Source organism: Dipodomys merriami, unplaced genomic scaffold (genome assembly GCF_024711535.1).
Source record: "Dipodomys merriami isolate MVZ:Mamm:240054 unplaced genomic scaffold, mDipMer1.0.p SCAF_42, whole genome shotgun sequence".
Lineage (NCBI taxonomy): Eukaryota > Metazoa > Chordata > Mammalia > Rodentia > Heteromyidae > Dipodomys > Dipodomys merriami.
Genome location: NW_027205826.1, coordinates 6269673 through 6281766, shown reverse-complemented (window position 1 = coordinate 6281766; position 12094 = coordinate 6269673). Strand labels below are relative to the sequence as shown.

Genomic DNA, 12094 nt, shown 5'->3' with positions numbered 1-12094 from the left:
GCCGAGAGCTGCCCGAGACGGGAGTCTGGGTGGAGAAGGAACCCGCGCGCACGCCTGTCCCCAGCTGCTCCGGCTTCTTCCCTTCTTCCATCCCGCTCCGCCTCCGCCCTCCTCCCCCCCCCCATGCTGGGCGGTCCTGGCAATGAAAACACCACCACGTGGCCCGCAGCCTGTGTCTCACGCGCTTTCAACCAATGGCGAGCCGCGAGGTGGAGTTGGGGGCGTGTCTTTCAGGAGAGTGGCTCCGCCCACATCCCTCTCAGATTGGTCAGGGGGCAGGTACTCAACTATTATGGCCGGGATTCAGGGCCAATAGTAGCAGTCGGCACGGGTTTCCCCCCGCCCAGTCAGATGTTGGGTTCCGCGAGGCCCTAGGGAGGGGTAAAGGGGCGTGGCGAAGCGGGGGCGGGGCGCTGGGCGGGGCGGGGCGCTGGGCGGGGCGGGGCGCTGGGCGGGACGCGGGGAAGGGCGGGCGGGGGCCCAGCGGAGCGGGCGCGGGCGCGGCGCGCTGGCGGGCTGCTGAGGTGGCTGTCGCCGCCGGCGGGCTCGGAGCTGCGGCTTCCCAGGTCGAGCCCCCCTCCCTCCCGATGGAGGCCGAGGCTGTGGACGCCCCTCCGGGCGGGTTCGAGGGGGCGCTCAGCTGCTTCTCTTTCAACCAAGACTGCACGTAAGCCACGGCGCCAGCCCCGCGGGGGACGTGGGGACGGCATGTCGTGACCCAAGGGTGTTGTCCTGTGCGCAACTGGTGGCGGCGACGGAGGCCCCGACCGGGCCTCGGCGGGACGCCCCCGGGGTGGCCGGGTCCGGGGTCGGCGTCTGCTTAGCCACGCCCTCCCCGGACGCTGGGGTGCGGGTCCCCCCCCCTCCCCCCCCCCCCCCCCCCCCCCGCCAGCTTAGAGCCAGGAAGGGCCGGCCAGAATAAAGGGAGGTTAGCAAAGGTAATGAGGTCTGCGGGGTGGGGTGGGGGGGGGAGACCAGGCGATGGCGGGGGGGGGGGGGTGGGGGGAGGATGAGCCGAAGGGGAAACTGCAAGTCGATCCCAGATGGGGTGATGGGGGACCCCAGGAAGAGGAGAGCACGGAGAAACTTTCCCATTTGTCCTTGAGCATCTCAACGTGGCATCTGGGCCGGGCCTTGGATAAACAGGCAGCCTATCCCTTGTGGCCAGGCCAGGGCCCAGCCCGGGCCAGGCATCCTGCCTGGAAGAAACGCTTTGGATTTCTCTCCACTGGGTTTTTCAGGGTCGCCCACCCAGCCTTGCAGAATCTCCCTGGGGAGCCTTTGGGGGGGGGAGGGTAGGGGAGGTGGGGGGGATGGTTTACAGACTGCTTTCCAGGAAGCAGGAGCTCCATCCTGTTGCTTTTAAGGGGATTTTTTTATTTTATTTTTTTAATGTTTCACTTAGACGGTTCCATTTGAACTTTGGTCAGAGAGCGGGGAATGGCTGGGCTGTGTTGCAGACACCTGCAGGATTAAGTATAGGAAGCAAATGTCTGTCTCTTTCTTAGCCTGTTTCATGGAAGCCGGCCCCCGAGACCATCTGGAATAATCTCTTTGGAATGTGCTCCCGGGAGCATCTGGCTGGTCAGGCAGGGATGACCACCTCCCAGTTTCCCACTTCCTGCTGTACCAGTTTTTGTTGTTGTTCCTTGTGTCAAGTCAGCGTCAGGCTTGTTCTTTGGCTGGGCAATGCTAATATTGAACATTTGGCGGTGGAATGAAGGCCACCGTGTACCATAAAGTAGTCCTGCTTTCCATCCCCTTTGTGTCTCTGTTGTTAAATACACTCTGCTCTGAACAATATGCCTTTGTTCGGAAAATCTGTGTGTGTGATCCTGTAATCCAGACAGCTTGGTGAGATGAGTGACTTTCAAGTTGTTTTTTGTTTTGTTTTGTTTTAAACCACAACCACAATAAAAAAGTCTATACTAAGCCCAACGCCAGTGACTCACGCCTGTAATCCTAGCTACTCAGGAAGCTGAGATCTGAGGATCCTGGCTCAAAGCCAGCCTGGGTAGAAAAGTCTGTGAGTCTTCAAGCCAGAAGTGAAGCTGTGGCTCAAATGGTAGAGCGCAAGCTTTGAGGGGGAAAAAGAGTTTCCAGACCCTGAGTTCGAGCTTTACTACCAGCACAATAAACATTTAATAGTGCGACATCTCTTATTGCCCATCTATATAGAATATCCATAATATATTATATATAGTACCTTGGGTGATTTCCTCTCTTTTCTTTGTGTGCTTGTGTTTGTGTGTGCACACATGCGTAGTTGTATACTTCTAGGGATCAAACTAACCTAGGGCTCCAAACATGCTAGGCCAGAACTTTACTACTGAGTTAAATGCCCCCTTAAGTCTATGTCTGCGTCTGACTTTTTTTTAAGCTACTGTAACCTACTGAGTTATTTTTTAGGATCTTCTCATAGGTTGAGTCCCCCACCATAACATAGATAAAATTCTAAAGTTTTGTAAAGAATGTTTTGCAAGAGAGTATGTCTGTTGAAATGTCTGGGTGATGTTTTCCTTCCTGATTGAACATAGGTTAAGGAAGAGAGTTAGTTAGCTTATAAGTAGTCAGTACTCTAAATCTTGCTTTGTGATATTATTAGATTTGAAAAAAAAAGTGTGTGTGTGTGTGTGTGTGTGTGTGTGTGTGTTTAATCTGTCAGTCATGGGACTTGAACTCAGGGCCTGGGCATTATCCCTAAGCTCTTTTGCTCAAGGCTAGCACTCTACCACTTTGAGCCACAGTACACTTCTGTTTCCTGGTTAATTGGAGATAAGAGTCTTATGGACTTTTTTGCTTGGGCTGGCTTTGAACCTCGATCCTCAGATCTCAGCCATCTGAGTAGCTGGGATTACAGGCATAAGCCACTGGTACCCAGCAAAAAGGTGCTTTTTAAAACTGTAGTTATTCAGTAGTAGAGTCACATCCCAGCTTTCTGTAACAATTGGATAAAGACGTTATTTTAGAAACTGTAGAGTGCTTTGAAAGTTAACTTCCTTAGTCCGTACTGTCAATTCTGAGTTCTTGGCTGAGGCTTTTCTGGGCAGCTCTGTCTTATCTATAAATAAAAGTTCTTGTCACAGTTAGTTGTATGGAGTCACAGAGGGTGTGACAAGTCAAGTCCCTTACTGGATGCATTTAGGGAAATCAGGATGTTTTCCTGTAAATGTAGACTGTGATTGAGATCTAGTAATCTGGAGTTGGTGGGTAAAGAGAATTAATCTTTACTGGGATACTTTCACATTTACTGTTTAGCACCTTGGGTATATTTTTAAAATGTATGTAGTGATCTGTCTCCAACTCCATTCATTCCTATGATTAGTGGTGAGCATTTTCTTTCTACAGAGAGATCTTAAGGATAAAATTGTATGCTTGCATTTTTTGAATTTAGTGGCTAGTGGCCATCCATCAATCCTTTTTTTTTTTGGGGGGGGGAACCGGTCATGGGGCCTGAACTCTGGGCCTGGGTGCTGTTCCTCAGCTCTTCAGCTCAAGGCTAGCGCTCTACCACTTGAGCCACAGTGCCACTTCTGGCTTTTTTCTTTTTGCTTATGTGGTGCTGAGGAATTGAACCCAGGGCCTCAAGCATGCAAGGCAAGCGCTCTACCTCTGAGCCACCTTCCCAGCCCCATCAATCCTTTAAAATGTAATAGTAATCACGCCACTATTTTCTCACATGCAAAATTCTTCTATGCCAAGTGTGGTAGCTTCTGCCTGTAGCCCCAGGAACTTAAGAGGCTGAAGCCAGAAAAATCACTTGAGCTCACAACTTCAAGATCAGCCCGGGGCAATATGAGACCCTGTTTCACACGCTAAATGACAAAAACGGAAGCAAAGCTTATGTTGAAAAATTACTTTAAATCACTCATTGTTCTGATTAGTTTTTGATGTTGTTTGAGGGGGGTAGGGATGAGTTTGGGGGGGAGCAGGCTGCCCAATGGGGTCAGAGTCATAGCCCAAGCTAGCCTCAAATTGGAGATTCTCCTGTGTACTCCTCCTGAGAGCTGAGATTGCAGCCTATGCCACTATACACAGTTCTTTTGCTTAATTGTATAAGACTCTACTAATAGGATTTTTTCCCCTCACTTAGTAGCTTTACAAGTTTATAACTAAACGAGTTTATAAGCTTATGTGAAGAAAGTTTAAGAAGCAGCAATCACGATGGAGTAGGTTGTAGAGTTCTAAAATTCTCCTGGCTTACTTTCATAGTTCCTGTTTGTACTTCTAGACACCAAACCCTAATTCTTACTGTACCATACATAGCTCTTATGCAAATATCTTACCTCACTACTCAGCAGGATGGAGGGCTAAGAACAGAACCAGCTACCTTCCCACTAAAAGTTGACTGCCTACCACCTGTCCTTGTGTCCCAGGAAAGAAAAACATTTCAGCAGGGAAAAAAAAAAATTCCAGGGGAAATAAAATCAGGCGTCCTTCTCTTTTTTAGGTTAGTGAAATAGGAACCTTGGCATCTTGGCTTGCAAGTTGCTTATTTTAGCATTTGCTTTCTTGTGAAGAACAAGTCTCACCTTGACACAGATTTGCTTTCAATGAAGAAGTTGCATTATATGAAACATTTTAAAGTCCATTTCAACCCCATGACATCACATTTTCCTAGGGTTCCAGTGCTCAGGGTCAGATTGCTTATATTCCATGTGTCTGTCCTCTTGCAAGCTTGTGCTTGACACTTCACTGTGGAAAGCAAAGCAGGAAAGAGGTAACAGCATCACATCCTAACCATCAGGAAACAGGAGGTGAGAGGGACTTCCCAGGTGCTAAACAGAGTTGGTTCATTTCCTTTCATCCTGAGGCCCAGGAAACCTGTAGGAAAAAGAAGAAAACGATTTATTTATTTATTTTTAGCCTGCATGGACCTAAGTAAATGTTGAGTTTTTATTGTATTTGTTGAGTGCAATAGAACTTTGTAGAATGTAGTCAGGAGTGGAGTTCTTAACCCATTCTGCATATTAGCATACCTGAATTTAAAAACAATCCAATCACACTCCTCACTTGACTTTACAAAGTATATAAAGTATCCAGGATGTCTTGGAAACTTATAGAAGGAAGCATCTACTGTCTTTTTTGGGGGGGGGGGAGAGGGGAATCCGGTCGTGGGGCCTGGGCCTGGGCGCTGTCCCTCAGCTCTTCAGCTCAAGGCTAACACTCTACCACTTGAGCCACAGCGCCACTTCCGGCTTTTTTTTTCTTTTTGCTTATGTGGTGTTGGGGAATCGAACCCAGGGCCTCATGCATGCAAAGCAAGCGCTCTACCACTGAGCCACCTTCCCAGCCCCAGCATCTACTGTCTTAAATGCTTGGCTCCTGTGACTCCTGTAAGCCTGTAGTGTTATCTCTTTCAGCAAAAATGAACAGAAAGAAAAAGTCATAAAGAAAGAAAAATATCGTTTTTAAGGAAAAGTGCTTCTCAGACAATAAAGTTTTCTAATTGTGCTGGAGGAAGGGCTCTTCTGAGCATTCGTCAGCATCCCATTTTTTTTCCGTGGACTGCCAGTAGCTCACACCTGTAATGTTAGATAGCAGGAGTCTGAGATCTGAGGATCATGGTTCAAAGCCAGACTGGGCAGGAAAGTCTGTGATCCTCTTATCTCAATTAACCACCAGAAACAAACAAACAAACAAACAAACAAAAAACCCAAAGTGATACTGTGGCTCGCAGTGGTCAAGCGCTAGCCTTGAGTGAAAAAGCTCAGGGACAGCACCCAAGCTCTGAGTTCAAGCCCCACAGTGGTCAAAAAAGAAAAAAAAAATCAATTTTCTTTTCCCTGACCAGTTAGGAAAACAAAAACACTGGTAGGATTGACATTCACTTGATAACAGATCCCATCCAATTTCTATCTCTTTGCCTTTTTTGTTTTTGGAACTACTGGGGTTTGAACTCAGAGCCTTGTACTTGCTAGCTACCATTTGATCCCTTCTACCAGGTCCTTTTTGCATTATTTATTTTTGAGATGGGATCTCACTTTATATCCAGGCCAGTCTGGACTGTGATCCTCCTATTTGTGTTTTTGTCACAGAAATGACAGGTGCACACCACAGTGTGTGGGTGAAGGAGTCTCAGAATCTTCTATGCGTGGCCTTCGTTTCCTGATCTCTACCTCCCAAGTAGCTGGGATTACAAGCTTTAGCTACCACATGGGCTGTTTTGGTTTTTAACCTCTTTTTTTCCTTTGATCGCACCTGCCTGCTTGCCAAAACATGTTTTGCCTTTAGGAAGTGATCGAGGACCTAAGCTGCTGAAGAGGCATGCTTGCATGCCCCTTAGAAGCCTAGGGGAACAGAGGGGTCTATTTTCAGACAACTTGCGGTTGAAATACTGTACCTGGTATCATTCCCACGCTATTATTATCTTCCACAGATCCCTAGCCATTGGAACCAAAGCCGGTTACAAGTTGTTTTCTTTAAGTTCTGTGGAGCATCTGGACCAAGTCCATGGAAGCAGTAAGTGTGTGGGCTGTGTGTGTGTGTGTGTGTGTGTGTGTGTGTGTGTGTGTGGTGAGAGAGAAAGAGACAGAGAGAGAGAGAGAAAGACAGAGACAGAGACAGAGAAAGATCAGATTTAGGGACACTAAATTCTTCTTCTAGACTTTTAATTGGGGTGTGTGTGTGTGTGTGTGTGTGTGTAGATTAAATTCCAGGCCTTGAGCATGCTAGGTAAATATTCCACCACTGAGCCACATCCCAAGTCCTAGACTTCAATCTTGAGTCTTCTACTTTTTCTCTCCCTTAACCATTAAAGGAGTTGGTGCTCTTCATATATGAATGTAAGTCATTGTTTCTGCTCACATAAAAACCACACTGACTCTCTAATTAAAAATGGGCAGTAACTTATGTGGTGCTTTCTTTTCATATGAAGAAATTCTGTGGTTGAAATAGTATCATTGATGTTATTTCTATGTATTTATGTTCACAGTGATCAATTGGTGTAAATGTCAAACCAAAAGATTGCTTGTGACTTCTTTGTTCTTCTACTACTAACATTATTTGATACCATTTTTTCAGTTAGGGAAGTATTTAATTAATTTAATTTTATTATTATTATTATTTTTTGCCAGTCCTGGGGCTTGAACTCAGAGCCTGGGCACTGTCCCTGAGCTTCTTTGCTCAACACTAGTACTTTACCACTTGTGCCACAGCTCCACTTCTGGCTTTTTCTGTTTATGTGGTACTGGGGAATCGAACCCAGGGCTTCATGCATGGTAGGCAAGCACTCTATCACTTGGCCACATTCCCAGCCTGTTGGTTTATTTTAATAAATCAATACTGTCCTGTTTACATAACCCATATTGAAGATACTGAAGTATTTCTAGTGAACATGAGAAACAATTTGCCTTGGAAATGTGACTGTGATTTTTCTCAAGGTAAAATTATTTGTGCTATTATAATGGGAAAGAATAGATAACCTTCAGGCTTCCTGGAAATAAAGTGACTTGTTAAATAATATTGTGAGCTCATAATTGAGCTGTAAGCTGTTATTATTGTTCCATTTTTGTGAATAGTTTGCTGTGTGCCTGCCTTATTATGTACACTATACAGCTAGTCCAAGAGCACGCCAGGGCTGCATGTGACAGGATGGGCTGTCTCAGGAAGACATTGATGCCTTACCTGTTCACACACTGGAAGCTCGCGCATGTACCTGCAATGCTGGCCTTACTGCCTATATCCAGATTATTTTCAACAGAATTGGATCCCAGAAAGGGCCAGAAGCACAGTCAGATGGGGAGGGGCACAGATATAACTCTGTGTGTGTGTGTGTGTGTGTGTATGTGTGTGTGTGTGTGTGTGTGTGTGTGTGTGTTTTCTCCCACATAGTGGTATTCCTTTAGTAAAACAAGAAGTGTTCTCGGTACGGGGCCTCCCCAAGAAGTAAATCACTCCTGTGAAATCTCTCACAGGCAAGGGTAAAGCTAAATTGTTTAGACCTTCTAAAGGGGGGTGGGGAATGTGGCGTAGCAGTAGGAGCTTGCCTAGCATGCACAAAGCCCTGGGTTTGATTCCTCAGCACCATATAAACAGCAAAAGCCAAAATTGGCGCTCTGGCTCCAGTGGTAGAGTACTAGCCTTGAGCTCAGAGACAGTACCCAGGCTCTGAGTTCAAGCCCTAGCACTGGCTAAAAAAACAAACCTCAAAAAAACAAAACCCTTCTAAATGTTTTTTCTTTTTAACTTTATGGTTATTATAAAGGTAATGTACAGAGGGGTTACAGTTACGCAAGTCAGCATAATAAATATGTTTTGTTTTGCTTTTACAATGTCACCCCTTCCTCAGCAAACTTTGGAGCCCTTGGGCTGGAGGGCTGATTTACACACACACACACACACACACACACACACACACACACACACACACACATCCAGCATGGCTCTGAAGCTCCTGACTACACACACACACACACACACACACACACACACACACACGCTCGCGCACGTGCGCGTGCACACACACATACACATCCAGCATGGCTCTGAAGATCCTGACTTTGTGTCCTGGACACTAGTGTTTCTTTACTCTGGTTATTTGGAAAGGAGTACTATGTGGGAGAGACTGACGGCTCCCAGTTTGACAGTGAAGGTGGGGGCGGGTCATTGTAAATGAGTGCAGCTAGAAGGCCCTTTGGTGAACTGGACAGTGTGGTGAAGGCCGAGATCCCTCCCTCCCAGTGGGCCCGCCCTGCAGCCTCATCACTGCTCTGCCCGTAGATGAAATCCCGGATGTGTACATCGTGGAGCGCCTCTTCTCCAGCAGCCTGGTGGTGGTCGTCAGCCACACAAAACCACGCCAGATGAACGTGTATCACTTCAAGAAAGGCACCGAGATCTGTAATTACAGCTACCCCAGCAACATTCTGTCCATAAGGTTGAACCGGCAGGTGAGTGGGCTTGCATCCCTCGACAGCTCAGGGCTTCTGCTAATTAGAACTGAAGAGAAAGAAGAATGTCTTCAAAAAAAAAAACCCAAATGTCTTGAAAGCAAGCATCAGCTGCTGCAGAGGATGGTAACACGCAGGTTTGGTGTCATGGGAGTGGTTATAATCTACTCTCTGTACCTACTTTTGTGATTCCTCGTCTGTGGCCTGCCAGCTCATGTTCTCTCTTCTAGTGTTGGACACCGACTGGCCAGGGGCACCTTCTTTTGCCGGGGTAGAAAGGATGGGTTGGAATCCTGGCTCTGGGGATGATCTGTCCTCTGAGCTACCATCAGAGGAACCATAGACAAGAAGAATGCGTCTTCCAGACTTGGTTCTAGGTGGTGACCTGTGCTGGTAGCCAGTATATGAAGGCTTGGTGTGCGCCTGATTATCCTTTAAGACTGCTTAATCAAGTGCTCTACAAAGATGAGAACCCTCACAGAGTATTTGCTGGATTTCCCCTTGTAAGGTCTCTCTCCCTCTCAGGTATTCTTCATTAGCAAATAGGACAAGGAAGGGTTACTAAAGGGCCTGAGCCTGTTAACCTCCCCCTGGAATGCTCATTAACTCCAGGTGCTTGGCCCCCACTCCCAACACTGCTCAACAATGAAGGCAGAAGCCCATGGCGAGCAGATCTGACAACTCTACCATGAAGCATTTCCTCTCCCAAGGAAATGACTCGAAGCAGGTCTCCAAAGGGTTTGGAGTTTGCTCTGCTTAGAAATTTTAGGATTGGGATGTAATTTTGGTCTAGGCAACTCAGCAGCCAAAGGCCCTCTGTGTGTGTGTGTGTGTGTGTGTGTGTGTGTGTGTGTGTGTGTGTGTGTGTGTGTGTGTGTGTGTGTGTGTGTGTGTGTGTGTGTGTGTGTGTGTGTGTGTGTGTGTAATGGGAATGGAGCTGTCCAGCAGTGCTCGCAGAGCCATCTGCCCAGGAGGCATGACAAGGGAGCCAGGGAGCATCCTCTTCAGTTGGTGGGATTCTCAGAAGGGTGTTTTGCTGGAGGACGGCCATCAGCCAGATGTGTTTAGCTATGTAAACTGTCATCGTTCTTTGACCATCTGCTAATGGCTTTCCAACTTCAGTCTAATCCGATAGGAGCCTGTAAGACCAGATGCTATACTGTTTCATTAATAGGTTAAAAAGCGAGATTTCCTATAAAATACATGAAGCCAACGTGAAAGTGAATGAAAATTGGCCAAGTTGAAGTCTGGAGAGGGTTCTGGATTGTATGAGTGCTTGTTAACACAGCGGATTCCAGGCTGGGGCCTTCCCCCAAGCTAGCTCTCATGGTAGCCAAGGTGTTACCTCCACGCCACCATCTGCCCACCCCCCCAACCTGGTGTTTTCTGTATCTGTCACTTTTGATGCTACAGCCAGCATGGGGGGTGACCAGAAAGTCAGCTGAGAGGACCCCAGGGCAGATGGGAGATGATTTGGATCAGATCAGAGAAGCTAGATGGAGTCTAGTTTCTCACAGGAGGCATATGGGGGAGCCCCACAGTCTTGGGGCGACCAAGGGGCTGTCTGAAACCTAAGAACAGAAACAAGTATAGACGAAGATGATCATGTAAATCATGTATTTGTCCTCCATTTTGAAATCCTGTTAGAAGTTTGTGTTCACCTCTCAGCATCTAGTCTCAACCTGTGGCCACAGATTCTTAATTAAAACAGAGAAAAGTGTTTGAACTTTCTTTTCTACCTGGCTATCGTGGGTGTTCTACATTTTTTCTGAACTGGGAAGAGTCCTACTAGGATAACATGTTTTCTGTGGAGGAGTGTTAGTTAACCTTTTGTAATATTTTTAAGTATCTTCCTTTCCAAAAATGATTCTGGTAGTCAAAAGTAGCTGGTCTAGCCAGGTGCCCGTGGCTCACATATGTATCTACTCAGGAAGTTGAGATCGGAAGATCACAATGCATAGCCAGGTCAGGCAGGAAAGTTTGTGATATTCGTAATCTCCACTTAACCAGAAAAAAGCCAGAAGTGGAGGTGTATTGACTCAAGGGGTAGAGCTCTGGCTTTGAGTGGGAAAAGCTAAAGAACAGTACCTGGCCTCACGCACGCTCACACACACATCTACCCACACCCACCCATACACACAAAGTGCATGGTCTGGCCTGAGTGCAGTGGTTCCCAAACCTTGGTATGCATAGTAATTTCCTGGGACACTTGTGTAAAGATGCTTCAAATCAGATTCTCAGAAGAGTCCAGGGAGGCTGGGAATGTAGCTCAGTGGTAGAGTGCTTGCCTAGCATGCATGAAGCCCTGGGTTCGATTCCTCAGTACCACATAAACAGAAAAAGTGGTGCTGTGGCTCAAGTGGTAGAGTCAGGGACAGTGCTCAGACCCTGGGTTCAAGCCCCAAGACCTGCAAAAAAAAAAAAAAAAAAAAAAGTCCAGAGCTCACTGGTTCAGGAAATCTGGCACGCACAGTCTGAGAAGCAGTAACCTGAAAAGAGCCAAGCCGGGGCCATCCCCCTATAAGTATCTTCGCCACGGCTTCACACCACAAGTGCCTTACACTGGCACTTGTGCTGGGGTCCACACTACACTTTAGACAGTGAGTTACCTGGTAGCACAGGGGTGGGAGAGCACCAAGACAGGTGCTGGGGTGGGGTGGGGGATGGGGACTCAGCCCTGGAGAGGGTGTGCTGTGGGGGCTGAGGGGCTTCGACAGCCCTCTTTATCAACTCTGGTTCAGATTTCAGAGTTCTGCAGATTTGGGAATATTTGCATAGGCTTCACTGGTTGAGCATCTCAGATCTGATCGTCACCATCTGAAAGTTACTGAGCACGGATGCTCACATTTTGCCAGAGCATTGGAGACTTTTGTCTTCGGGATGCTCAAGCTGTATTTGGAGAGGGTAACATCGAGGGTTTGGCAATACAAAGCGTACAAAGAAATTTACACTGGGGAGCAAGGGGCCTTTTATCAGCATTGAAAGGCACCCTGTCAGGTGAGAATAGAAAGAAGGGGGTTCCAAGAATGGAAAGAAGGAAGAGAAGGTGAAGGAAAGGAGAAAGAGGAAGAACAAGAAAGGGAGGAAGGGGGGCTGGGAAGGTGGCTCAGTGGTAGAGCGCTTGCCTTGCATGCCTGAGGCCCTGGGTTTGATTCCTCAGCACCACATAAGCAAAAAGAAAAAAGCCGGAAGTGGTGCTGTGG

General features: G+C 47.3%; 1 protein-coding gene across 2 annotated transcripts in view; it reads left to right on the top strand.

Annotated features, from left to right (window-relative positions):
* The first annotated feature begins 484 nt into the window (after positions 1–484).
* The window catches only part of Wipi1 (WD repeat domain, phosphoinositide interacting 1), a 34253-nt gene continuing 22643 nt past the window's right edge, over positions 485–12094 (top strand). For both annotated transcript variants that reach the window (XM_069993154.1, XM_069993155.1), the window contains exons 1-3: positions 485–667; positions 6380–6462; positions 8722–8891. In XM_069993154.1, coding sequence (XP_069849255.1) covers positions 588–667; positions 6380–6462; positions 8722–8891 — 333 coding nt within the window. In that variant the 5' untranslated portion in view covers positions 485–587. The remainder of the gene's footprint in view (positions 668–6379; positions 6463–8721; positions 8892–12094) is intronic.